At 61.5% G+C, this 26879-nt stretch overlaps 1 protein-coding gene across 1 annotated transcript; it reads left to right on the forward strand.

Annotated features, from left to right (window-relative positions):
* Nucleotides 1–26721, forward strand: CTCF (CCCTC-binding factor). The gene is made up of 11 exons (XM_054170045.1): nucleotides 1–123; nucleotides 14462–15251; nucleotides 15820–15990; nucleotides 16964–17097; nucleotides 17688–17808; nucleotides 18735–18884; nucleotides 21265–21425; nucleotides 23250–23432; nucleotides 24507–24642; nucleotides 25257–25424; nucleotides 26192–26721. Exons 2-11 carry the CDS (start codon nucleotides 14471–14473, stop codon nucleotides 26371–26373), a joined length of 2187 nt encoding a protein of 728 aa, XP_054026020.1. The 5' UTR covers nucleotides 1–123; nucleotides 14462–14470; the 3' UTR covers nucleotides 26374–26721.
* Nucleotides 26722–26879: the final 158 nt, after the last annotated feature.

The raw sequence follows: 26879 nt of genomic DNA on the forward strand, positions 1-26879 counted from the left end.
GCGCTAACGGCGGCCGCGGCGGGGCGTGCGGGGCGCGGCGGCTCCGCGGGGCCCGGGGGCGGCGCGGGGCGGCGGCGGGGCCCGGCGGCCGGAGCGAGCGCTCGGTGCGGGTTGCGGGCGCAGGTAAGAGGTGGCGGGGGGTTTGCAGTCGCTTTCTCCGGCCTCTAGGTGTCACGATGGGGCTCCGGTTCGGCTGGGGCCCCGCAGCGGCCGCCGCCGGGGAAGCAGGGGGCTTTGTCTCCCTCTATCGTCCCCAGCGCGGCCGGCGCTCGGCTGCCACCGCCGCCATTCCCCACAGCGCGGCGCTGGGCTGCGGGGCCCGGCCGGGGCCTCCCTTCCCCGCCGTCCCCTCCCGCCCGGGCCTGGCCGCGGCCGAGCCGCCTGCCCCGACTCCATTTTCTTTTCCTTTGTCTCCTCCGCCGCGCCACCGGGGCTGATTACCGCCCCCTCCCCGCCAGCCGCGGCCCCCCCTTTTCCCTTCCCCTCCCGTCCCTTCCTCCTCCCCTCCCCCGCCTTCCCCGCCCCGCCGGGCCCGCTCCCGCTCCCCACCCGCCCCGGGTCTGCCACCGCCACCGCTGCACCCCCATGTCCCCCCCCCCGCCGCCGCCTCCCTCCTCCCTTCCTCGCCTCCGCCCTCGCCGTCTCCCCGCGCACCTCTGGGGAGCTCTGCCCGTGGCCCCGCACCCTCTCTGCCGTCACCTTCTTCCCCTGGGTGCCCGGCCGGGTGCTGGCCGCGGGCGGCGGCGGCTGCGTGCCCCGCTGCCGGCGGCCGCCGCCTCGCTGCGCTGGCGTCTGTGCTGCGGAGTGAGAGGCGCTGCGAGGCGCAGAGCGGGACTCGAGCTCCCTCTGCAAGGCAGGCTGAGCAGCGCCATGCAGCACCGGGACGCGGGCACGGCTGGGGGGCGCCCGCTCTCGCCGCGCTGCCCGGCCACCGACACCCCCCATCCTCCCCCCGCGCCTCGCTCCCGCGGAGCCCCTGCCGCACCGCCGCCCCCCCCGCCGCCGCCTTCCCTTCGCACCGCGCCCGCGGCACCCCGCCGCGCGGCTGGGAGAAGGGGAGAACCGGAGAACCGGGGCTGCCGCCCGGCCGGCGGCAAGTTGCGGCGCTTGCCGGCGCTTGGGCCGGGCCGCGGGGGTGCCGCGGCGTGCTCCGGCCCCGCCGCCCCTGCGGGATGGAGCTCCGCAGCCCCTCACGCCCCGCGGCTCTATTCCCTGCCTGCCACGGCGGGGTCGAGCCGCCGGCCCAGGGGGTTGCGGGGCGGGGGACACACAGCCCGAGCCCCCATGGGGTTTGTGCTACAGCAGAGGCTCCGCGGCCGGGCGTTCGGCTTTGTGTTGTCCACATCAACTTTGGGTTGACTCCCGCAGAAGGCTGCTGCGGGATCAGGTTTGGCCTTGTGGGGTTTTTTTGCTTTGTGGCATGCCTTGGATGCGGGGTGGGGGCGGGGGGGTTGTCACGTTGTCCGCATCTTTTCCTGCTCGCTGCGATCCTCAGGACTTGCCTGCTGCTGAGAACGAGCTGCCTTTCCTGTTTGCGACTTCCTATGCTGGGTTTTTTAACCCAGTCTCCCCACACACATCTCCTGCCAGCTATGGGAGCTTAGTCATAAAGTCCAGAGCTGTTCCTAGACTCATCTGAAGTCGTCTTTACCCCCTCCCCCCCCCAGGATTCGGGGGGGTTGGTTGTGCTGCAGGATTTGCTCTCTCCCCGGTGTGCTCTGCTGCTGTGGAGCCTGTTGAATTGGCAGGAGGCTGGTGGGTAGAAGCAGTAGCTCCGTGTTGCATCCAAGCTGCTGCTCTTGCTTAAACCCTGACGTTCTACTTCAGATCCTTGGAGCTTCAGGGGGGAGGTGATCAAGCATCAGGGCAAAGCAGGGCTGATTGTTTGTGGGTGGGTGGGTTTTTGCTTCCCTTCTGCATTTCCCCTGGGTGGGTAGTGCCAGTTCTCTCTTCAGGCAGTCCCTGCTTGCACCACAGAGGAGGGAGGCTGTTGGGATGCCCAGAACGGCCTCATCACAGGCTCACAGGAGGCTGGGAGTTGGAAGGGGCCCCCGGGGCAGGACCGCGGCGCCCCCAGGGGCAGGACCACACTCCTGAAACTCCGTGAGGGTATCTCTGAGGAGCAAAAGGTGTGAAGCTGGAGTGGCTTGGAGCTGCCAGGTGCCCCTGCAGCTGAGGCAATGCACCGGGCCTGGCCTGGCTGGGGCAGGGCCGGGGAGGCCGTGGCAGCGGCGTGGAGGCTGCAGGCAGCTCCAGCCCGCAGCGTTGCTGAGGGAACAGAGCTATTGCAGGAACTGCTTTTGGTATTAGCAGGCTGCAGCTTGGATGGCAGCCCTGGCTGCTGCCTGGGTGTCCTCACCAGCTCTGCTGCCGGCAGGTTGGTACCTGCCTGGTGCTGGTGCTTTGGTAATGCCAGGAGCTGCCCCACGTCATTGCCACGTTCAGCATTTAGCTGAAAACTCTTCATTAGCTCTGAGGACTGACTTGGGAATGCCTCTGTGCAGCCTCATTTCATCCCTTCCCCTTAGCACTTCCTGCTTCTCTAATGGAGGTGGTCAGAAGTCAGATGTGGAGCACTATTTAGGCTTGTCTGAGAAGCAGCAGGGAGTTCCTTGCCCTCATCCCTTGTGCTCTGGCAGATCAGAGCTGTGCTGAGCTCTGACCTCTGGGCAGCTCTTCCTGCTCCCTGAGCATTTCCTGTTCCTTGGCTCTTTCAAATCTGTATTGATAGTATTGGAGTCACACCCATCCTGGCAGGTCTCACTTCTCTTGCAAGGGGGCAGTGGTTTGAAATGAGAGCAGAGCAGATTCAGATTGGAGGCTGCTGGAACACTGCAACAGGTTGCTCAGGGAGGTGGTTCAGGCCTCATCCCTGGAGGTCATCAGGGTCAGGCTGGACAAGGCTGTGAGCAGCCTGCTCAAGAGGAGGTTGTCCCTGCTGCCTGTAGGGGGGTTGGACTGGGTGAGCTTTGGAGGTCCCTTCCCACCAAGAATCTCTTGTCCCTTCTTCACCAGAGAGGGGATGCTTGGAGGAGTGGCAGAGCAACAGGATTGCAAATGCAGCTTCCTCCTGCACTTGGCAGTGCTCTAGAGGAGCAGCCAGCCCTGCTCCCTACACACACTGAGCTGCAGCCTGCAGGATGGAGCTCAGAGCCAAGCTGTGCCCCAGTGCTGGCTGTGTTTGTGTTCCCTGACCTGCACTGAGTTGTTTGCTTGACTCCAGAGCTCCGCTCTCCACTGGGCTCCAGGTCAGATGCTCACTTCAGGCTGGCTTCTACTGAGCCCTCAACTGTCAGTGCAGCATCCAGCTCTGCTGCTCCCCACGCTCTCAGGGGCACACACAGACCTAGGACCCTTCCATTTTTTTTGCCTCAGAGGTTGCTTTTTACTGCTCAGAAAGTGGCTTTTGAAAGACTCTCTTTTTTCTGAAGCTGAGAGAATCCCTGTCCTCTCCTCAGGGTGCTGGGGTTTGGGGTTCCATTTGTTTTGTTGCTCTTCCCACTTCAGTCATCCACCATTCTTCAGGACTTGAGTCAGCTCTGCTTGTTCTGGACAGATCTGATATGAACAGAAAGCAGTGGCAGCACATCTGGGTGCCCTCAGTGCTTTCTGACTGACACAGCCATGGAAAGAAGGACAGAATGAGCCTGAGCTGGGGAGGGAGTGCTGTGGTTGAGACAGTTAACACTGCAGTAACTGCCAGCTGCAGCTGGGCCAGGGCAGTCCCCAGCACAGATCCAGGCTGGGTGAGGAGTGGCTGAGAGCAGCCTGCAGGAGAAGGCCTTGGGGGAATCAGGTGGTGACAAAGTGCCCAGGAGCCAGCACTGGGCCCTGGCAGCCCAGAGCCAGCTGAGTGCTGAGCTGCAGCCAGAGCAGGGAGAGAGCAGCACAGGGAGGGGATTCTGCCCCTCTGCTCTGCTCAGAGCCTCCCTGCAGCACTGCCTCCAGCTCTGGGGCCCCCAGCACCAGAAGGACCTGGAGCTGCTGCAGAGGCTCCAGAGGAGGCCACAGAGATGCTCAGAGGGCTGCAGAACCTCCCCTGTGGGGGCAGGCTGGGAGAGCTGGGGCTGTTGAGCCTAGAGAAAAGAAGGCTTCAGGGAGATCTCAGAGCAACCTTCCAGGACCTGAAGGGGCTCCAGGAGAGCTGGGGAAGGACTCTGGACAAGGGCTGGGAGAGAGGAGACTGAGACTGGAGATGAGGAAGAAATTGTTGGCAGTGAGGCTGGGGAGAGCCTGGCCCAGGCTGCCCAGGGAGGCTGTGGCTGCCTCCTGCCTGGAGGTGTTGGGAGCCAGGCTGGATGAGGCCTTGAGCAGCCTGGGCTGGGGGGAGGGGTCCCTGCCCAGGGCAGGGGGTTGGCACTGGCTGAGCTTTGAGGTCCCTCCAAACCTGAGCCATTCTGTGATCCTAGATGCAAACCCCTTCACTCCTCTGTGTTTAAGCATATCCTGCATTCTGTCTGTCAAAGTGTGGTCAGATTTGGCTTGGAAGGGATTTCTGTGGTGCTCTGGTTGAACCTCTGGCCCAGCTGCAGGGCCAGCTTTGAAGTGAGATGAGCTTTGGGTTGTGTTTAGCAAATATTTTCAGCAGCTGAAAGAATTTCCACAGCATTCCTGAGCAGCTTGCTCCAGGCTTCACCACTCAGGGTTGCTGCTTGCTCCTTCACTGCATCCCTCCAAGAGCCCTGGTGAGGCCACAGCTGGAGGACTGGCTCCAGTTCTGGGCCCCCCAGTTCAGGGAGAGGCACTTGCTGGAGTGGGGACAGCAAAGGGCTGCAGAGCTGCTGAGAGGCCTGAAGCATCTCTGTGGTGAGGAAAGGCTGAGGGGCTGGGGGCTGCTGAGCCTGGGGGGGAGCTGATCAGTGCTGATCGATACTCACAGGCTGGGTGGCAGGAGGGTGGCACCAGGCTTTGCCCAGTGAGAGGACAAGGGGCAGTGGGCACAGGGTGGAACAACAGAAGCTCCTCTGAGCATGAGGTGGAACTGCAGGGTGCCAGAGCCCTGGAGCAGGCTGCCCAGGGAGGTGCTGGAGTCTCCTTCCCTGGAGACTTTCAGTCCCAGCTGGAAGTGTCCCTCTGTGACTTTGTCTAGGTGACCCTGCCTTGGCAGGGGGTTGGACTGGATGATCTCCAGAGGTCCCTCCCAGCCCCACCATGCTGTGAGTATGATTTCATCTCTCTCTTGTGCTGTGCACTGGTTGAAGGTAGCAGCCAGGTCTCCCTCTGGTACTGCTGTTCTGCTCTCCAGCAGCCCTCTGATGGGCTGTGCTCCAGGCTCAGAAGTGGACATGTGGAGCACTAAGCTTCCAGCTTAGCCTCATTCTCCTTCAAGCCCAGCAAACCTTGCCCATGCCAAAGGAACTACAGAATTCCAGTGGCTGACTGCCTTGGGCAGAGCCAATGCCCTGTGGAGGGAGCAGGGGGCTGGGTCAGGGCCCTGTGGAGGGAGCAGGGGGCTGGGTCAGGGCCCTGTGGAGGGAGCAGGGGCCTGGGCCAGGGCCCTGTGGAGGGAGCAGGGGCCTGGGCCAGGGCCCTGTGGAGGGAGCAGGGGGCTGGTGCCAGCATGGTGCTGCTCTGCACTTGCTGCAGTAGGATGCACACCTCCCATGGCTCTGTCTCTTTCCCATGGCTGAGCCTGGCAGCAGTCTTTATTCCAGACAGACCTCTCCACTGCTGAGGCATTTGCCAAGCAGGAGGCTGGGGCTTGGAAACTGAAACTGGTGCTGGTTCAGAATTGCCAGCAAGCCCAGGTGAGGCTGGCAGGGCAGCAGCAAGGGGAGGCTGTGGCCCTGGCAGAGTGAGCTCAGCTGCAGGGCCCTGCTGCAGCTCCTCCCCTGCAGGCCAGGAGCTGTTGGCCTTGCAGTGAGTGCCTGCTGCATGCAGTCCTGCCTGTGGAAGGCCAGGACAGCTTTGGGCTGCTGCAGGGTTTGCAGCCAGCAGTGGGAAGGTAGCTGCCAACAGTGGCATTGTGTAGCACAGAGGCAAGCAGGGTGGGAGTGAAAGGGAGCTCTGGAGCTCACCCAGTGCCACCCCCTGCCCCAGCAGGGCTCCCACAGCAGCCTGCCCAGCAGCACAATGCCCAGGGGGGGTTGGAAGCTCTCTATCCAAGGAGACTCCACAACCTCTCTGGGCAGCCTGCTCCAGGCCTCCAGCAGCCTCACACCAAACAATTTCTCCTCCTGCTCAGCTGCAGCCTCCTGGGTGCCAGTTTGTGCCCCTTGGCCTGGCCCTGGGCACCCCTGAGCAGAGCCTGGCCCCAGCCTCTTGCCCCCCACAGCTCCTTTAGCTCTTGCTGAGCATTGCTCAGCTCCCCTCTGGGGCTGCTCTTCTGCAGGCTCTCAGCCCCAGGGCTCTCAGCCTCTGCTACTCCCAGAGCTGCTCCAGGCCCCTCAGCAGCTTTGCAGCCTCCCCTGGGCTCTCCCCAGCAGGTCCCTGTCCCTCCTGAGCTGGGGAGCCCAGAGCTGGACACAGGACTCCTGCTGTGGCCTCCCCAGAGCAGAGGGGCAGGAGAACCTCCCTTGTTCTGCTTGCCTCACTCTTCTGGCTGCACCCCAGGATGCCCATTGCCCTTGTTGCCCACCAGGACAGGTTCTGGCTGATGGGCAGCTTGTCACACAGCTGGCACTGCTCTGTCCAGGCTCTGCCCAGCACCTGGCAGGGCTGCAGCCTTCCTCAGCATCTCTGCTGTGTCCTTAGCAGTGGAGCACAGCCCAGGTGTTCCCTGAGCACCCCCTGCAAGCTCAGGGGGGTGCAGAGCAGGGGTGGTGCTTGCAGAGTGAGCTGACCAGAGAGGGGGATGGGTTCCAAATGGTTTTTGAGCAGCTGACCATCCCTGAACACCCACAGCTCCACCACACTTAGCAGGAGTGCCCCTGGGAGCTGATAAACCACCCAAAAGAGGTTTGTCAAGGGGAAAACAAATGCAGCCAGGACCCAAGCTTGGAGGCCTTGCACTAAATAAAGTGTGAGGGAAGGTACTTGGAAGGGGTGGCAGCGGTGTGAGATCCCCCAGGGCAGCAGGGTGGCTGTGGCTGGCTGGGGAACTGCTCTCTGCCCAGGGGAGGTCCCAGCTGAGCACTGAGGTGCAGGTGCAGGCTCTGGAGGCCTGGGAGGGTCTGAGCTCTGCACTGGGAAGGGCAGTGTCAGCTCTGAGCTCTGGGGGCAGCTGAAGCTGTTCCTCTGCAGGGGGCCAGGGTCAGGGCTGTGTTAGCCCTGGGCTGGCTGCTTGCTGGCAGTGCTCCTTGCTGCTCTGGCAGCGTGGGCAGGGCTCTCCCCACTTTGCTTTACACCCCCCTTGGACACTCAAAACTGCTCTGCTGGGCTTTGGCCTTCCACAGCCCAGGAGGAAAAAGGCCAGCTCTGAAATGTCACAGTGCCCTCTGGATTTGGCAGGAGGCACACAGAGCTCTGGGCTGTGAGGACCTGAAAATCCAACAGGAGCCAGCAGTGGTCCCTGGCAGCCCAGAGCCAGCTGTGTGCTGAGCTGCAGCCAGAGCAGGGAGAGCAGCAGCACAGGGAGGGGGCTGGGGGCTCCCAGCACAAGAGGGACCTGAAGCTGCTGGAGAGGGGCCAGAGGAGGCCACAGAGATTCATAGAACAGTTTGGGTTGGAAGGGACCTCAAAGATCATCCAGCTCCAACCCTCCCACTTCCCAGGCTGCTCAAGGCCTCCTCCAGCCTGGCCTGGAACATCTCCAGGCAGGGGGCAGCCACATCCTCCCTGGGCAGCCTGTGCCAGGCTCTCCCCAGCCTCCCTGCCAACAATGTCTTCCTCATCTCCACTCTCAATCTGCCCTCTCCCAGCTCAAAGCCATTGTCCCTTGTCCTGGCACTCCCAGCCCTTGTCTGAAGTCCCTTCCCAGCTCTCCTGGACTCCCTTTAGGAAGGCTGCTCTGAGATCTCCCTGGAGCCTTCTTTTCTCCAGGCTCAACAGCTCTAACTCTCAGCCCCTCTCTGGGCTTCACCTGGCTCTGATTCTGTTTACATCCTTCCCAGCACGTCCTGGGATGCACCTTGCTGTGATCTGTGACTCAGAAGCAAGTTGATGACAGTTTGGGCTCCAGGAGTCTGCCTTGTCCACCACCCTTCTGCCATAGGTGTTTCCAAGCCTGGAATTTCCTGTCCCTGCTGCAGCAGCAGGGAGCTGCCCTGGCTTGGTCAGCCTGGCACAGGGTGCCCTGTGCTGCACAGCCTGGCATTAGGTTGCCTAGCAGTGGCTTTAGCTTTTCTTAGCTGCATCAGGCTGTCCCTGGGGAGGTGACTCATGGGCACTGTGGGGGCAGCTCTTCACCATGACCTGAGCTTCCTGCTCCTCTGATCTGAAGCCTGAAGTCCTTCATCCAGGCACTGCCACTGCTTGATGAGTGTCCCTGCAAAGATTCCAGGAGAAGCTGCTCCCCCAGCCTTTGCTCCTGGCTGTTTGTGCACCCAGATGAAGCCTCAGAGGAAAATGAAACCCAAATAGGTTGTGATGAAGCCTCCAGAATGCCATGGAACTTGCTGTGCTGGTCTGTCAGGTGTGGTAGTGCCTGGTGGTGCCACTTTCAGGTGAGGTGGCCAAAGATGCCAGCAATGTGGACTGGACAGTGGGGTTGAGCCACCCTCACCAGGTTCATGGCTGACTCCAAGCTATGTGGTGTGGTTGATTCCCTGGATGGGAGGGATCCATCCAGAGGGATCTGGGCAGGCTGCAGAGCTGGGCCCAAGCCAACATTATGAGGCTCAGCAAAGCTGAGGGCAAGGTCCTGCAGCTGGGCCAGGGCAATCCCCAGCACAGATCCAGGCTGGGTGAGGAGTGGCTGAGAGCAGCCTGCAGGAGAAGGCCTTGGGGGAATCAGGTGGTGACAAAGTGCCCAGGAGCCAGCACTGGGCCCTGGCAGCCCAGAGCCAGCTGAGTGCTGAGCTGCAGCCAGAGCAGGGAGAGAGCAGCACAGGGAGGGGATTCTGCCCCTCTGCTCTGCTCAGAGCCCCCCTGCAGCACTGCCTCCAGCTCTGGGGCCCCCAGCACCAGAAGGACCTGGAGCTGCTGGAGAGGCTCCAGAGGAGGCCATGGAGGTGATCAGAGGGCTGCAGAACCTCCCCTGTGGGGGCAGGCTGGGGGAGCTGGGGCTGTTGAGCCTGGAGAAAAGAAGCTCCAGGGAGATCTCAGAGCAACCTTCCAGGACCTGAAGGGGCTGCAAGAAGGCTGCAGAGGGACTGTTCCCAAAGGCCTGAAGGGACAGGACCAGGGGCAATGGCTTGAAATGAGAGCAAAGCAGGTTTGGATTGGATGTGAGGAACAAGTTCTGCACCAGGAGGGTGCTGGGACACTGCTACAGGTTGCCCAGGGAGGTGGTTGCATCAAGGCCAGGTTTGGATGAGGCCTTGAGCAGCCTCTCCATGTCCCTGCTGACTGCAGGGCTTGGACTGGGTGACCTTTGGAGGTCCCTTCCCACCCAAAGCACTCTGTGGTTCCATGTTCTGCCATCTGCCTGCCCCTGGGTTAGTTTCCAGTCTGTGTGCCTGGTCTGAGGGAATTCCTGTGTCAGGGAGAGGGAAGGGGAGAGCAGGGAGCAGCTCCCCTGGCAGCAGCTCCCCTGGCAGCAGCACCTGGTCTGCAGGGGTCACAGCCAGCCTGCTGTGCTCAGCCTGATGTCCTCAGCATGGTCGTGGCAGGTGGGAACCCACCGCGAAGCTTGGACTTGCTCTCAGGCAGGAGATCTCTCCTCCCTGCTTTCCATCACTGCACCTGGGCCAGGCAGCCACCAGCAGGGCTTCAGACACTTGCAGAGCTGCTGGCTGGCTGCATCCCATCCCTTGGCAGGCTCAGTGCTTGAGGACCTCCTCCTCTGCAGCTGGGGTTTGTAACTGCCCCCTGTGCAGCTGCTCCCATCCTCTCTGGGCCTTCTTCACACAGAGCAGCCCCTCCTTGTGCACAGCAAAAGCACCACAGCCATCTCTCACCAGCACCTTCACCCTTCTGGCCTTGCTTCTCCTCCAAGGCAGGACTACCAGGTTGGCATCAGCCTGTGCAGGGAGAAAGTGAGAAGGGCCAAAGCTCAGCTGCAAGTTCCCTTGGCTTCAGCTGTTAAAGAGAGCAGGGAAGTGCTTCTGCGAAGATCCCAGCAGCAGGAGGAGGCCTGAGGAGAGCCTGTGGCCTTTGTTGGTTGCAGGGGGAGCAGAGTGATCAAGGGAGAGTAAGAGGTTGAGTTACCTGATTTGCTCCCAGGCTCGGAGCAGAGTGGCTGGAAAGCTGCCTGGTGGAACAGGACCTGGGGTGCTGCTTGATAGCCACCTGAGCAGGAGCCAGCAGTGTGCCCAGGTGGCCATAAAGGCTGCCAGCATGCTGGCCTGGATCAGCAATGGTGTGGCCAGTAGTAGAGTAGGGTGCTGCAGTCCCCATCCCTGGAGGTGTTCAGGGAATGTGTGGCCATGGCAGTGCTGGGTTGCTGGCTGGCCTGGATGAGGTTGGAGAGCGTTTCCAGTCCAGACAGTTCTGTGACTGTGAACTTTGGTGTGAGGCTGTTGGACGCCTGGAGCAGGCTGCCCAGAGACGTTGTGAAGTCTGGAGAGCTTCCAACCCCACCTTGGCTGCTGTGCTCCTGGGCAAGCCGCTGCGGGTGCCCTGCTGGAGCAGGGGCTTGGCCCTTCCAGCCTCTGCCGGGGACTGGTGCAGAGGAGGCTGCTGCAGTGCCGCCGGCTGGCCGCTGGAGGGCAGCCGAGCTCCACCGGCGGCGGGGGGCGCTGCGCCTGGCCTGGGCGCTGCGCCTGGCCGGGAGCGAGGAGCTGCCCTGGCAGGCAGGGAGCGGGAGGACAGGGCTGTCTGAGAGGGGTGTTCGAGAGAAGAGCTGCAGCTGGAAGGAGCAGGGGCTCTCGATTTCGCTACTGAAAGGCCTTGCATTCATCTCGCCCTCTGAAGCAAGCCTTGCCTGCAGGCAGTGGTTTGGTCTCTGCGCCCCTCGGCTGCCAGACCTCCCTGGCAGCGTGAGCCAGCTGCTGGAGTGGTCACCTGGGAGTGACCTGTCCCTTGGCAGGCACAGGAGAGTCTGGGCTGTGAGGCTGAGATGATGCCTTCCTGCTGCTCTGCTGGAGGGCCTGCTGCTGCAGGACCCTAGGGGACAGCTTGGCCTGTGGCTTGCTTTCGGGTGGCTTACAGGCTTCTTGTTGACTTAGGTACTGGCAGGGTGCTGCTCAGAGCTGCCTGTGCTTGTGCCAAGGCTGCTGACCTCTGCTCTGTGCTGCTACAGGGCACCAAAGTGGAATGGCTTTGGCTCTGCAGATGGGCTCCTGCTATTCTTTCCTCACAGATGCACAGATTGCATCAGGGTGAAAGGGATCCTCCAAGGGCATCCTGTCCAAGCCCCTGCAGATAGTAGGGCCAGCTCCAGCTGCAGCAGGCTGCCCAGGGACACAGCCAGGCTGAGCTGGAAGGGCTGCAGGGATGGAGCCTCCACCACCTCCCTGGGCAGCCTGGGCCAGAGTCTCTCCAGCCTCCCTCTGCACAGCTTCCTCCTCAGCTCCAACCTAACTCTGCCCTGCTCCAGCTCCAAACCATTGCCCCTGGGCTTATCCCCACAGCCCCTTCTGAGCAGTCCCCCCCCAGCCTGCCTGCAGCTGCCCTGCAGATCTTCAGCTGCAGCTCTGAGCTCTACCTGCAGCCTTCTCCAGGCTGTACAGCCCCAACTCTCCCAGCCTGGCCCCAGGGCAGAGGTTCTGCAGCTCTGAGCTCTGCCTGGAGCCTTCTCTTCTCCAGGCTGAATTCTCCCAGCCTGTCCCCATACCAGAGGTTCTGCAGCCTCTGACCATCTTGGTGGGCTCCTGGACCCTCCATCTTCAGTCTTTTGTCGTTAGCCATTCCCCACAGGCTAGCATTATTTTGTGCATCACTGCTCTTCTGTGCAGACTCTTGGTCACCTGAAGAGGCTTCTCCCTCTCTTTGCACATCCTTGGGATAATGAATCAATCCCCTGGGATTGCTTGGCAGCTGCTGGCTGCCCCAGCCCAGCCTGCTGCTCTGCTGGCTGGTGGGAAGTGCTTGCATCATCTCCTGTGCTTCAGCTGTTGGTGCAGATGGATCTGCTCTGACTTGAGAGGCTGCTGGGTGGGAGAGGAGAGGCTGGGTGCCCGCAGGACTGCGGGAAGCCGGAGGTGGCATTCCCGGGCTGCTGCTGCCCTCTGCAGCCTGCTGCTGCCCTCTGCAGCCTGCTGCAGGCAGCCGCTCCGAGCGGTGGCCCCAGCTTGAGCAGGCTGAGGAACAACCTGAGCCCTGTTCCCACAGCACAAGTGGAAGAGTCCAGAAGAGGCAGGGGAGGAGAAGCAAGGGCTGTAAAAATCCCAGCAGTTGCAGAGGAAGGGCAGCCTGGCAGCTGTGCCTCCTGCTCCCTGTGTGAGCTGCCTGGGGCACAGTCAGCATCTGGGCACAGCTGGAGGGAGCTGGAGCTGCTTTGTGAAGTTTAAGTGTTGAGTTCATGAGGCAGCCTAAATCCATTCAGTGTTGGGCCCTCACTCCCAGAAGGACACTGAGGAGCTGGAGAAGGGCAAGCAAGGTAGGGAAGGGTCTGGAGAAGAGGGCTGGGGAGGAGCAGCTGAGGGCCCTGGGGGGGGTTTGGTGTGGGGCAGAAGAGGCTGAGGGAGACCTCCTTGCTCTCTGCAGCTCCCTGGGAGGAGGCTGCAGCCAGCTGGGGCTTGGGCTCTGCTCCCCAGGCTCAGGTGATAGAAGGAGAGGAACTGGGCTGAAACTGTGCCAGGGGAGGCTGAGGTTGGAGAGGAGGAACAATTCCTTTGGTGGCAGAGGGGTCAGGGCCTGGCAGAGGCTGCCCAGGGAGGTGGTGGAGTCCCCATGGCTGGAGGGCAGGCAGAGCCCTGTGGCCATGGCACTGGGGGCCAGGGTTTGGTGGCCATGGTGGGGTTGGGTTGGTGCTGGGCTGGATAATCTCAGAGAGCTTTTCTACCCCAAGCCCTTCTGTGGTGCCACTGCCTGCTCTGAGGCCTGGCAGCCTGGCAGGGCTTCTCTTCTCAAATCCAGGGTTGGAATCTGAAGTTTCCCACAAGCTGTGTAAGGAAAATGGCTCTGGGAATGGGACCTTGCCCTTGGTACCACCTCAGTGAGGGGCAGAGTGCATCCCTGTCATGGTGCAGGGAAGGTGTGGACATGGTGTGGCATCTGCTGGGATTTTTTCCCAAGTAAAGCACCTGAAGCAGAGGCATCCTCAGGGGATGCTCCTGTCCTGTGCTCTTTTTTCCCTCCTTTGGGGGGAAGCTGCCCAAGGTTCATTCTTGAGCTGTGCTGGCCCTGGGCACAGCCTTCTGCAGAAGCACAACAGCAGTGTCCTGTGGCTGGGTACACAGGAGAAGGCTGCAGGCCTGGGGGAGAAGGGAACCTCAAAGTGGGGCTCCTGTGCAGCTGCTGTCAGAGTTAGCTCAGCCCCAGCTCAGAGCTGGGCTCCAGGGTTGTGTGTGGGCAGGTTCAGCCCAGATCTTGGAGCTTCCAGCGCTGAGCTCCATCACTGGCAGTTGGAGTTTCAGCCCAGCCTTGCCTGCCTGCTGCAGCTTCTCCAGCCCAAGAGGGCAGCCTGCAGCACCTCTGCTCTGTTCAGGGCTGGCAGTGTAGGGGCAGAATCACCTCCCTCACCCTGCTGGCCACACTTCTCTTGGTGCAGCCCAGGCTCTGGTTGGCTCTCTGGGCTGCAAGGGCTCACTGGCAGCTCATATTGAGTTTCTCATCCACCAGCACCCCCAAATTCAACATCACCTCACTGCAGCCTCCACTCAGGGAGCTGTAGAGAGCAATGAGGTCTCCCTCAGCCTCCTCTACATTAGACAGCTCCCTCAGTTGCTCTTCCCCAGCCCTGTTTTCCAGACCCTTCCCCAGCTTTCTTGCCCTCCTCTGGACCTGCTCCAGCCCCTCAGTGTCCTTCTGGGAGTGAGGGACTCGAAACCAAGCCTAGCACTCAGGGTGCATCCTCAGCAGTGTCCATTCCAGGGGCACAATCCCTGCTCCTGCTGCCCACATCACTGCTGCTGCAGGCCAGGCTGCTGGTGGCCATTCCCTGAGGCTGCTGTTCGCTTTCAGCTGGATGTTGTTGCAGGGCATGGCCAGGGACTGCCTCTGGTGGTGCTGAGCCGGGAGGGGAGCAGAGCAGCTCAGTGGGGAGCAGCCCTGCCCGTGGGGTGTGAAAAATGGCAACGTGGGCATCACTGCCTTGCTTCCTGCTCCCCTGCCTCCCCTTGCCCCTGTCCCCTTCCCCTCCTCTGAAGGTCTTCCCTGCCCCTCTTCCTGCCCCCTCGTCCCTTTCCCCAGGCAGCGTCGGATGCCCGCAGCGGCACCAGGCTGGCGCAGAGCTGGGGCTGCCCAGCTGGGCACAACCCCAGTGCGGTGCCGCTGCCAGCCGCTCACCTCTGTGCCTGGGGGGCCGTGGGTGCCCTGGGCACCGTGGGTGCCCTGGGGACCGTGGGTGCTGTGTGACCCTTTCTCTTGTCCCCCCCAGCCAGGGGCGATGGAAGGTGAGGCGGTGGAGGCCATCGTGGAGGAGTCAGAGACTTTCATCAAGGGCAAGGAGAGGAAAACCTACCAGAGGCGGCGCGAGGGCGGGCAGGAGGACGATGCCTGCCACATGCCCCCCAGCCAGGCCGAGGGGGCCGAGGTGGTGCAGGACGTCAACAGCGGGGTGCAGATGGTGGTGATGGAGCAGCTGGACCCCACCCTGCTGCAGATGAAGACGGAGGTGATGGAGGGCGCCGTGCCCCAGGAGGCGGAGGCCACGGTGGACGACACGCAGATCATCACCCTGCAGGTGGTGAACATGGAGGAGCAGCCAATCAACCTGGGGGAGCTGCAGCTGGTCCAGGTCCCCGTGCCAGTGACTGTGCCTGTGGCCACCACCTCTGTGGAGGAACTTCAGGGAGCCTACGAGAATGAGGTTTCCAAGGGAGGCCTGCAGGAGGGGGAGCCCATGATCTGCCACACCCTGCCTTTGCCAGAAGGCTTCCAGGTGGTGAAAGTGGGTGCCAATGGGGAGGTGGAGACACTGGAGCAAGGGGAGCTTCAGCCCCAGGAAGACCCCAACTGGCAGAAGGACCCAGACTACCAGCCCCCAGCCAAGAAGACGAAGAAGAACAAGAAGAGCAAGCTGCGCTACACCGAGGAGGGCAAGGACGTGGACGTCTCCGTCTACGACTTCGAGGAGGAGCAGCAGGAGGGTTTGTTGTCTGAGGTCAACGCAGAGAAGGTGGTGGGCAACATGAAGCCACCTAAGCCAACCAAAATCAAAAAGAAAGGTAAGCCCTCAGCTGCAGGCCCTGCAGGGACCGCGCTGTGCTCGGCGCGGGGGGCAGAGCTGCAGCCGCGCCCGGGGGCCTCTGCTGCTGGTGCAGCAGCACTCAGCCCTGCTGCTGCAGCTCCCCCAGCAGGGCCAGGTGGCATTCACACCGCCCTGGAGCGCGGCTGAGCTCTTCTGCTGGGGGTAGCACCTGGGGGAGGCTTTGGCGCACATGGGGGAGGGTTTGGTAGACCAGGTATACCCCAGGAGCCAGTCAGTTGTGGGGGGTGCCTCAGCAGGTGCTGGGAAAGGCAGCTGGGGCAGCATCCAACAGTAGGTGTGTTGGACTCCTCTGGAAGCTGGGGGCTGAGGAGCCCTTTCCAGGATGGAGAGGAAGCAGTGAGTGCTGTCTCACCGGTCTGAACCGAGCCGCAGGCACCGACTGTTCCTGGGGACGCGCAGTTGGACGTCGTGGCTGCTCGTGGCAGCTGCACCTGCAAGGAGCTGTCCCTCGCCCTGCTCCTCTCTGCTCTTCCTCCCTGGAGCGCAGCAGTGTGCAGGCTGAAGGTGGTTTGCTCCGTGCCTAGGTGTAAAGAAGACATTCCAGTGCGAGCTGTGCAGCTACACCTGCCCCCGGCGCTCCAACCTGGACCGGCACATGAAGAGCCACACGGACGAGAGGCCACACAAGTGCCACCTGTGCGGCAGGGCCTTCCGGACGGTCACACTGCTGAGGAACCACCTCAACACCCACACAGGTACCCCGGCCCCGCCCCTGGCCCCGCCCCGCTGGGAGGGGCTGAGAGAAACCCAGCAGGCATGATCCAGGGGAGGGCCACAGAAAGGATCAGGGGGATGGAGAGCCTCTGCTGAGGATGGGCTGAGGGAGCTGGGGCTGTTCAGCCTGGAGAAGAGAAGGCTTCAGGGAGACCGCAGAGCTGCCTTCCAGGACCTGAAGGGGCTCCAGGAGAGCTGGGGAGGGACTTTGGGCAAGGGCTGGGAGTGCCAGGCCGAGGGACAATGGCTTGGAGCTGGGAGAGGGCAGATTGAGATGGGAGATGAGGAAGAAATTGTCGGCAGGGAGGCTGGGGAGAGCCTGGCACAGGCTGCCCAGGGAGGCTGTGGCTGCCCCCTGCCTGGAGGTGTTCCAGGCCAGGCTGGATGAGGCCTTGAGCAGCCTGGGCTGGGGGGAGGGGTCCCTGCCAGTGGCAGGGGGTTGGAGCTGGGTGATCTCTGAGGTCACTTCCAACCCAACCCTCTCAGAATCGTGCACAGCAAATGCCTCCTAGCTCCCTGCCATGCATTCTAAGCTAGACCAGTAGGGTTCAGATCTAGCTCCTGTAGCACCTTTCTGTTGCTCTTCACTGAGCCTCTGGGTGCAAAGCTCCAAGGAACTGAACTATCATGAAAGTCCAGCTCCTTGTGCCCCCTCTGCCCAAGGCAGTGCTGAGAACATCCCTCCTTTCTCCACATGCTTGTGTCTGGGTGGTTGCACAACCTGCTGATGCCAAGGCAAGGATCAGTCCCCTCCCTGAGGGGATCTTTACTGTGCAGCATCTTCACCCCTGGCGGTGCAGGAGCTGTGACTCCACACAGCCCTCAGACCTTCCAAGACGTGCCAAGGGCCTTGCTGCTTCACTGGGAGCCACCCAACTCACACCCTACAGCTGCCCCATGTCTTCTGCTGCCCCTGCCCTGCCCATGCTGCTCTGACCCTGTGCTGCCCCCCAGGTACTCGCCCTCACAAGTGCCCAGACTGCGACATGGCCTTCGTCACCAGCGGGGAGCTGGTGCGGCACCGCCGCTACAAACACACCCACGAGAAACCCTTCAAGTGCTCCATGTGTGACTATGCCAGCGTGGAGGTGAGTGCCTTCCCCTGGCAGCCCTGCCCCTCACAGCTCCCCAGCATGGAGGGGATTCTGCCTCTTGGATGAGACCCTCCCTGCAGTGCTGGGGCAGCTCTGGAGCCCTCAGCACAGACAGGGACCTGCTGGAGCAGGGCCAGAGGAGGCCACAGCAGTGCTGGCAGGGCTGGAAGGGCTCTGCTGTGAGGCCAGGCTGAGAGAGTTGGGCTTGGGCAGCATGCAGAAGGCTCCAGGGAGACCTTCTGGTGGCCTTGCAGTGCTGGAAGGACTCTCAGAAGGCTGGGGCCAGAGTTTGGAGCAGGGCAAGGGCTGATGGCTTGAACTGTGAGAGATTGAGAGTGGAGAGAAGGAGAAATGTTTGGCCCTGAGGGTGGGGAGAGCCTGGCCCAGGCTGCCCAGGGAGCTGCCCCAGGGCTGGCAGCACTGCAGGGCAGGTTGGTTGTGGCTGGGAGCCCCAAAGCTGCTCTGGCTGGGGCTGTCCCTGCTGGCTGCAGGGCTTGGCCTGGGTAGCCTTTGGAGGTCCCTTCCCACCCAAGGCATTCTGTGACTCTGCTCTGTCCTACCTCAGCCTCTGCCTTGCCTTGCAGGTGAGCAAATTGAAACGCCACATCCGGTCCCACACCGGGGAGCGACCCTTCCAGTGCAGCCTGTGCAGCTATGCCAGCAGGGACACCTACAAGCTGAAGAGACACATGAGGACCCACTCTGGTACTGCTGCTGTGCTCCTGCAGCCTGGCTGGGGCTGCACCTGGCTGCTGACAGTAGAAACATTCTGTAGTCCAATGTAAAACCTTGGTAAAGTCTGCAGAGGAGACGCCAGGATTGGTAGCTGCTAGAGAATGAATACCCTGAGAGTAAAGCCCTCTGAGGTCATCCAGTCCAACACCAACCCAGCATCACCCTGGCCACCAGACTGTGGCCACACATTGCTGGAACACCTCCAGCCATGGGGACCTCCCTGGGCAGCCTCTGCCACTCCCTGAGCACTCTGGCAGCACAGAATTTTTGCCTCCTCTCCAACCTAAGCCTCCCCTGGCACAGATTCAGGCCAGTTCCTCTCCTTCTATCACCTGAGCCTGGGGAGCAGAGCCCAAGCCCCAGCTGGCTGCAGCCTCCTCTCAGGGAGCTGCAGAGAGCAAGGAGGTCTCCCTCAGCCTCCTCTGCCCCACACCAAACCCCCCCAGGGCCCTCAGCTGCTCCTCCCCAGCCCTCTTCTCCAGACCCTTCCCCAGCTTGGTTGCTCTTCTCTGGACCTGCTCCAGCTCCTCAGGGTCCTTCTTGCAGGGAGGGACCCAAAACCGACCCCAGGATTCAAGGTGCAGTTTCACCAGTGCCCAGCTCAGGGTCACCATCACTTCCCTGGCCCTTGCTGCTTCAGGCTGGGCTGCTGGTGGCCTTCTTGCCGTTCTCTGGCAGCTTCCCTGCAGGGCTTCTCCTTACTCAGATTCACACAGAACAGTTTACCTCCCTGCACTGCAGTTAGCAGGAGCTGGCAGGGAGAGGGCCGTGGCTGAGCTCCCTGCAGTCCCCCAGCAGCCTGCAGCACGTTTCTGGGTGGTTGGCTTGTTGTGGGGCTTCCTGGTGAGCTTTGTCCCTGCTGAAAGCCCCTGTGGGGCTGTGCTTGCCCTCTGCAGGAGAGAAGCCATACGAATGTTACATCTGCCACGCTCGCTTCACCCAGAGCGGCACCATGAAGATGCACATCCTGCAGAAGCACACAGAGAACGTGGCCAAATTCCACTGTCCTCACTGTGACACTGTCATAGCCAGGAAGAGTGACCTGGGTATGTATGGCCAGGGGGCTTGGGGAGCTTTGGGGGGCTTCTGGACTTCACACAACCCAACTGCTGCCTCTGGCTTCTCACCTAATACCTCTGGTAACTGCGAGGTGAACCCCAGCAGGGTGGGGGCAGAAGGGACCTCTGGAGTCCAACCCCCCCTGCTCCAGCAGGGCTCCCACAGCAGCTTGCCCAGGAGCACAATGCCCTGGGTGGGTTGGAAGCTCTCCACACCAGGAGGCTCCACAACCTCTTTGGGCAGCCTGCTCCAGGCCTCCAGCAGCCTCACACCAAACAACTTTCTCCTCCTGCTCAGCTGCAACCTCCTGGCTGCCAGTTTGTGCCCTCTGCCCCTTGGCCTGGCCCTGAACAGAGCCTGGCCCCAGCCTCTTGCTCCCCACAGCTCCTTTAGCTCTTGCTGAGCATTGCTCAGCTGCCCTCTGGGACTGCTCTTCCCCAGGCTTTCAGTCCCAGGGCTCTTAGCCTTTGCTCCTCACAGAGCTGCTCCAGGCCCCTCAGCAGCTTTGCAGCCTCCCCTGGACTCTCTCCAGCAGTTCCCTGTCCCTCCTGAGCTGGGGAGCCCAGAGCTGGACACAGGACTCCTGCTGTGGCCTCCCCAGGGCCAGCACAGGCTGAGCTGGTGCCTGGCAGTGCACACTTTTAGCTTACAATAGCTGCTGGAAAATACAAAATTTCCTTTTCTCCCCTCAGTGTTTGAAGCCCTGGCAGGCACACAGGGCAAGGGGCTGCTTTCAGGCAGTTATTGAACTTGGCCTGAGATGGCAGCTTTGGAAAACCAAAAGCTCCCTTGGCTTGAGCTGCTGCAGACTGGAAGCCATTAAATCTCATGCACAGATCCTCTCATCGTGCCCAGGGGCTTGAGAAACAAAACAGCTTCACATGCCAGGCTGAGGAGCTGCCTCAGGGAGGGCAGCAGGGGCTGAGGAGCTGCCTCAGGGAGGGCAGCAGGGGCTGAGGAGCTGCCTCAGGGAGGGCAGCAGGGGCTGAGGAGCTGCCTCAGAGCTCTGAATCCTTGGAGTAGCAGAGCCTTGGTCTCCCAGTACCCAGTGTGATTCCAGCCCCAAGCTCTTCTGTTCTACAAGAAGGTGACAAAACTGCAGGCCCAGAGCAGCTGAGGAGAAGGAGGGAGCCAGGATTTGGCAGAACTTGGTGTCTGTAAACTGGATCTCGCCCCAGGAATGGGACATTGGGCTCCCTTCCAGCAGAGCCCAGCACCAAGTGCTGCAGCAAGAGGCATGTTGAGGGGCTGATGTCAGGAGGGAGGGAGCTGACTCAGAGCACAGGAAGGCTGATGGCAGCTATGATGAATTTGTCTTCTCCTAAGGCTCTGAGTGTCCCCTAAGCCACCCTGTGCAGTCTGGGGTGCTCCCAGCTGGAGGATTTTGAGGTGGCTAAAAGCTCTGTCAGGGATTATCTGCTGTGTCCCTGTTGCCTTGAGCTCTGTCTCTGGCTTCTAATCCTGCAGGAGATCCTCAGTTTCCCCTGGTCTGTGAGCTGACTTCTGCTGGCTCCAGGCAATTAGAGCAGCCTTCAGCAGAGCAGCCCAGAGGACACTTGGGTTTGATACTGACATCTCAAGTGCAGCTGTATCATAGGATGAGCTGGGTTGGCACCTTAAAGGTCACCTGGCTCCAGCCCCCTGCCAGGGACAAGGAGATCAGCACAGGCTGGGATTGAAATAACCACACCCAGAGAGCCCTGGGGAGCCTGGGAGTCACAGAGTGGCTTGGGGTAGAAAAGCTCTCTTGAGATCATCCAGTCCAACACCAATCCAGCCCTACCACGGCCACCAAACCCTGGCCCCAGGTGCCATGGCCACAGGGCTCTGCCTGCCCTCCAGCCATGGGGACTCCACCACCTCCCTGGGCAGCCTCTGCCAGGCCCTGACCCCTCTGGTACCAAAGGAGTTGTTCCTCCTCTCCAACCTCAGCCTCCCTTGACACAGTTTCAGGCCAGTTCCTATCCCCTGAGCCTGGGGAGCAGAGCCCAAGCCCCAGCTGGCTGCAGCCTCCTCTCAGGGAGCTGCAGAGAGCAAGGAGGTCTCCCTCAGCCTTCTCCACACTAAACCCCCCCCAGGGCCCTCAGCTGCTCCCCAGCCCTCTTCTCCAGACCCTTCATAAGATGTTAGGGGTCGGAAGGGACCTTTGGAGATCATTGAGTCCAGCCCTTCCCCAGCCCTCTTTGCCCTTCTCCGGTCTCGGAGCTTTTCCAGAAGTCCTCCTGGGTGCTCCAAACAAGACCCTGGGGTTTCTGAAGTCGAATCCTCAATGACCTCAGTCTCTGGTTCTGAGGAGCGTGTGAGGGGCCTGTGGGCACGGCTGGCAGCCCCGGGGCCGGTCAGAGCCTGCCGCTGTTGTCGTGCCAGGCGTGCACTTGCGGAAGCAGCACTCCTACATCGAGCAGGGCAAGAAGTGTCGCTACTGCGACGCCGTCTTCCACGAGCGCTACGCCCTCATCCAGCACCAGAAGTCCCACAAGAACGAGAAGCGCTTCAAGTGTGACCAGTGTGACTACGCCTGCAGGCAGGTGAGCTGCCCCGCCCCCTGCCCCGCCCCCTGCCCCGCCCTGCCCCCTGCCCATTACCCGGCCCCTGCCCCCGGCCCCTGCCCGGTTGCTGCAGCCTGTACCCAGTCCCTGCCTGGCCACTGCTGTCCATACCCTGCCCCTGCCGGCTCCTGCTGCCCCTGCATCCCCGCGCCGGCAGCTGCACATCTTGGCTGTTGGGTTTGAGCAGCTGTCAGTGGGGGTGAAGGAGTTGAGTGGCTCTTGCTGCTTGCTGTGGTGCTCACCTGCAGAAGTGCCTTGGAGTGGGTACCTCTTGGCAAAGGGGTAGGGTGGGAGCAGCTAGGAAGGAATATCACAGAATCCCAGCACGGTGGGGTTGGAAGGGACCTCTGGAAATCATCCTGTCCAACCCCATACCAAGGCAGTGTCACTGAGGGCAGGTTACACAGGAAAGAATCCAGGTGGGTTTTGAAAGTCTCCAGAGATGGAGACTCCAGCACCTCTCTGGGCAGCCTGCTCCAGAGCTCTGTTACCCTGCGGGTACAGAAGGTCCTCCTTATGTTCAGATGAGCTTCTGTTGTTTCACTCTGTGCCCACTGCCCCTTGTCCTCTCACTGGGCACCACTGAGCAAAGCCTGGTGCCACCCTCCTGCCACCCACCCTTTGAGTATTGATCAGCACTGATCAGCTCCCCCTCAGGCTGCTCTTTCCCAGGCTCAGCAGCCCCCAGCCCCTCAGCCTTTCCTCACCACAGAGATGCTTCAGGCCCCTCAGCAGCTCTGCAGCCCTTTGCCATACCCTTTCCATCTCAAACTGGTCTGGGTTGGAAGAGACCTTAAAAGGACTCATCTCACTGGATCAGCCTTGGGCAGAGGGGGCACAAGGAGCTGGACTTCATGACAGTGCAGTTCCCTGGAGCTTTGAACCCAGAGGCTCAGAGCAGAGCAACAGAAAGGTGCTGCAGGAGCTGGGTGTGAGCTCTGCTGGTCTGCCTTACAATGCATGGCAGGGGATGAGGAGGGGTTTGCTCTCTGCATGGATTCATAGAGGGGATTGGGTTGGAAGAGACCTCAAAGCTCAGCCAGTTCCCTGCTATGGGCAGGGACATCTCCCACCAGCCCAGGTTGCTCAAGGCCTCATCCAGCCTGGCCTGGAGCACCTCCAGGCTTGGAGCCTCCACAGCTTGCCTCTGACTGCAGGGCCACCAAACAAGGCTGTGTCCTTAGCTGTGGGAACCTTCTGGTTAGGACTGAGGCTTGGGCTGCCCTGGGCTGTGCAGCTGTGGCCCTGGGCTGGGCTGCCCTGGGTGTGCAACTGTGCCCCTTGGGTGGTGCGGCTGTGCCCCCCGGGCTGTGCCGGCGGTGCGGCTGTGCCCCCCGGGCTGTGCCGGCGGTGCGGCTGTGCCCCCCGGGCTGTGCCCCCCGGGCTGTGCCGGCGGTGCGGCTGTGCCCCCCGGGCTGTGCCCCCCGGGCTGTGCCGGCGGTGCGGCTGTGCCCCCCGGGCTGTGCCGGCGGTGCAGCTGTGCCCCCCGGGCTGTGCCGGCAGTGCAGCTGTGCCCCCCGGGCTGTGCCCCCCGGGCTGTGCCGGCGGTGCGGCTGTGCCCCCCGGGCTGTGCCGGCGGTGCGGCTGTGCCCCCCGGGCTGTGCCGGCGGTGCAGCTGTGCCCCCCGGGCTGTGCCGGCAGTGCAGCTGTGCCCCCCGGGCTGTGCCCCCCGGGCTGTGCCGGCGGTGCGGCTGTGCCCCCCGGGCTGTGCCGGCGGTGCGGCTGTGCCCCCCGGGCTGTGCCGGCGGTGCAGCTGTGCCCCCCGGGCTGTGCCGGCGGTGCAGCTGTGCCCCTGGCCCGCAGGAGCGGCACATGGTGATGCACAAGCGGACGCACACCGGGGAGAAGCCCTACGCCTGCAGCCACTGCGACAAGACCTTCCGGCAGAAGCAGCTCCTGGACATGCACTTCAAGAGGTACCACGACCCCAACTTCGTGCCGGCCGCCTTCGTCTGCTCCAAGTGCGGCAAGACCTTCACCCGCAGGGTACGGCGGCGCCGGGGGCGGGGCGGGGGTGGCGGCTATCGGCCGAGGGGGAGGGGAGGGCCTTTACCCAACAGGGGAGGATTTGTGGGTTGGTGGAATAGGCTGCGGGAAACGCAGCAGCACAGGAAGGGGATTCTGCCCCTCTGCCCTGCTCTGCTGAGACCCTACCTGCAGCACTGCCTCCATCCAGTTCTGGGCTCCCCAGCACAAGAAGGACCTGGAGCTGATGGAGAGGGTCCAGAGGAGGCCACAGAGATTCAGAGATTTGTTTGGGTCAGAAGGGGGCTGAAGGATCATCTAGCTCCAACCCCCTGCCATGGGCAGGGACACCTCTCAACAGCCCAGGTTGCTCAAGGTCTCATCCAGCCTGGCCTGGAACACCTCCAGGCAGGGGGCAGCCACAGCCTCCCTGGGCAACCTGTGCCAGTGTCTCACCACCCTCACTGTCCACAATTTCTTCCTCACTTCCACTCTCAATCTGCCCTCTCCCAGCTCCAAGCCATTGTCCCTCATCCTGGCACCCCCAGCCCTTGTCCAAAGTCCCTCCCCAGCTCTCCTGGAGCCCCTTCAGGTCCTGGAATGCTGCTCTGAGGTCTCCCTGGAGCCTTTTCTTCTCCAGGCTCAACAACCCCAACTCTCCCACAGGGGATGTTCTCCAGCCTGCTGATTATCTTTGTGGCCTTCTCTAGATCTGCTCCAGCAGTTTGACCTTTCAACAGAGCACTTCTTTCTGAGAGGAAAGCAGGGCAGGTGTGATAGCATTCAAAGTGTCACAGGATCCCAGAATGCCAGGTTGCAAGGGCCCCCAAGGACCTGCTGGTCCAACCTTTCTAGGTGGTGGTGGTGTTTCTAGGATGAGCTGGCCCAGCCCTCTGGCAAGCTGAGTCTTAAAGCTGCCCAATGCTGGGGACTGCACTGCTTCCCCTGGGAGCTGATTCTGGTGTCTGGCTGTGCTCAGGGGGAACAACACTGTCCTGGGGTCCAGTACTAGGACACAGCAGTGGTGAGGTCATGAGCAAGGTGGGAGTGGAGCTCTCCCTGCTCTGGCACTGATGGCTGCTGTGCTGTGTGCAGAACACCATGGCCAGGCACGCAGACAACTGCGCCGGGCCCGACGGCGGCGAGGGCGAGAACGGAGGAGAGACCAAGAAGGGCAAACGTGGGAGGAAGAGGAAGATGCGCTCCAAGAAGGAAGACTCCTCGGACAGTGGTAAGGAGCAGCCCAGGAGAGTCACTCCCTGAGAGTCACCCTGCTGGCTCCTCTGCTCTGAGACTCAAAGCTGTGGATCTCCTTGCCCTGAGAGTCATCTTGGGGGCTCCTCTGCTCTAGCACTCAGGGCTTAGGTCTGCTCCTCTCTGGGAGCAGTTCTCTGGGGGTGTTTTCACAGCCGGGGCTGGTGGCCCTCAAGGATGGTCACAGATGCTGCTTGCTGCTTAGAAGTTGTCACCCTCCATTGTGCAGCTCTGTGCTCCTCTGGATTCTTTAGGTGGGCTTTGAATGGGCTGGTGGCTCCTGATAGGTCTGGGAGCAGCCCAGCAGGATGTTGCTTGGTGCTCCTCCTGCCATTGTCTCCCTGAGTTCTTTGTGGGTGTGCAGAGCAGCCTTTCTCACACAGCCTGAGAGAATTCTGTTTGCTTTCTGAGGGACAGCTTGTTCTGTCTGATGTGAGGGGGACAGATGGACAGTCTGTGCCACCAGCTTCTCACCAGAGCTGGATCATCCTTTTGGCTGTGGATGTGATGCTGGTTCTGGTGGTGGTGGATGGTTGGTGGTTTCATCCTTCCTCAAACTGAAGGTTCACCTGATCCAATGATTTCCCACAGAGGAAAATGCTGAACCAGATCTGGATGACAATGAAGATGAGGAGGAGACAGCAGTAGAAATTGAGGCTGAACCAGAAGTGGAGCAAGAGCCTCCTGCACCACCTCCCAGTAAGAAACGAAGAGGAAGACCCCCGGGCAAAGCTGCCAGCCAGGCCAAACAGTCCCAGCGTAAGTGACCCTGCTGGGGCTGCTGCCCCCAGTGCCTGGCAGTGCCAGAGACCTGGGTGACCAAAGCAGGTGGAGCTGCTCCTCACCCATGTGCAGATGGAGTTGTGAGAGGGAAGCTCTCCATGGCAGTGCCTCAAGTGTCACCAGTGAGGTACCTGGTGGGGCTCTGCAGCCAGTACAGAACCTGTTGTCCCCCTCTTCTTGCTCTGTTCTGCTCTGCCCTGCTGACACCACACCTGCAATACTGGGCCCAGGTCTGGGCTCCCCAGAGCAGGAGAGACACAGACCTGCTGGAGAGAGTCTAGGGGAGGCTGTGAGGATGCTGAAGGGCCTGGAACAGCTCTGCTGGGGAGAAGGCTGAGAGCCCTGGGGATGTTTGGTGTGGAGAGGAGAAAGCTGAGAGGGGATCTGATCAATGTCTGTAGATATCTGAGGGTTGGGGCCCAGGATGAAGAAGGTGCCAGGCTCTTCGGAGTGGTGCCCAGGGTCAGGACAAGGAACAACAGGCATGAGGTGGAAGCTCCTGGGTTCCAGCATGAGAAGGAACTTGTTTGGTGTGAGGGTGCTGGAGGCATGGAGCAGGCTGCCCAGAGAGGTTGTGGAGTCTCCTTGTGTGGAGAGCTTCCAACCCCGCTGGATGTGTTCCTGTGTGACCTGCCCTGGGTGCCCCTGCTCTGGCAGGGGGCAGGGACTGGGTGACCTCCAGAGGTCCCTTCTAACCCCTCCCCTTCTGTGGTTCCTTCCCCCTCTGCTCCCTGCCCCTGCAGCTGCAGCAATCATTCAGGTTGAGGACCAGAACACCGGAGAGATCGAGAACATCATCGTGGAGGTCAAGAAGGAGCCTGACGCAGAGGCGGCCGAGGAGGAGGAGGAGGCTCAGCCTGCCGTGGTGGAAGCTCCCAACGGAGACCTCACCCCCGAGATGATTCTCAGCATGATGGACCGGTGATGGAGGCCGAGCTCCACGCTGCTGACTGGACTGGCCTGGGCTGTGTTTAAACGGCTCAAAGTTTTGGGGGTTTTTTTGTTGTTATGGTTGTTTTGGGGTTTTTTTCCCTTTTATTTGAATTTTTTTGTTGTTGTTTCTTGGCTTTGGGAAGTGCAGATTTTAGAAACCCTTTTACCAAACCTGCTGGGGAGCCCAGACCCTCCGAGCGATCTTAGGCTGTGATTGACCTTCACCTCTTGCTGGTTTCTGTTAGGATCATGGAACATTTTAGGAACTATCCCGGGTGGGAGTCCCTGAGGCTTTCCTGCCAGCTGCTGCTGGGTTGAGTCTTTGTGCTCTGCACGGCGCCGCCCCCCCCCCCCCCCCCCCCCCCCCCCTGCCCTGGGGCTGCCTGCAGCCGCAGCCAGCGCTGGCAGCCTCTAGAGGAAGGTGATGAACCACTCCCGACCTGCCCCCTCCCGGTTTCCCAGAGCCCCCCCGGCAGTGTTTTTAACTGTAAGCCCCAG

The sequence above is a fragment of the Dryobates pubescens genome, chromosome 19 (genome assembly GCF_014839835.1).
Source record: "Dryobates pubescens isolate bDryPub1 chromosome 19, bDryPub1.pri, whole genome shotgun sequence".
NCBI classification, from domain to species: domain Eukaryota; kingdom Metazoa; phylum Chordata; class Aves; order Piciformes; family Picidae; genus Dryobates; species Dryobates pubescens.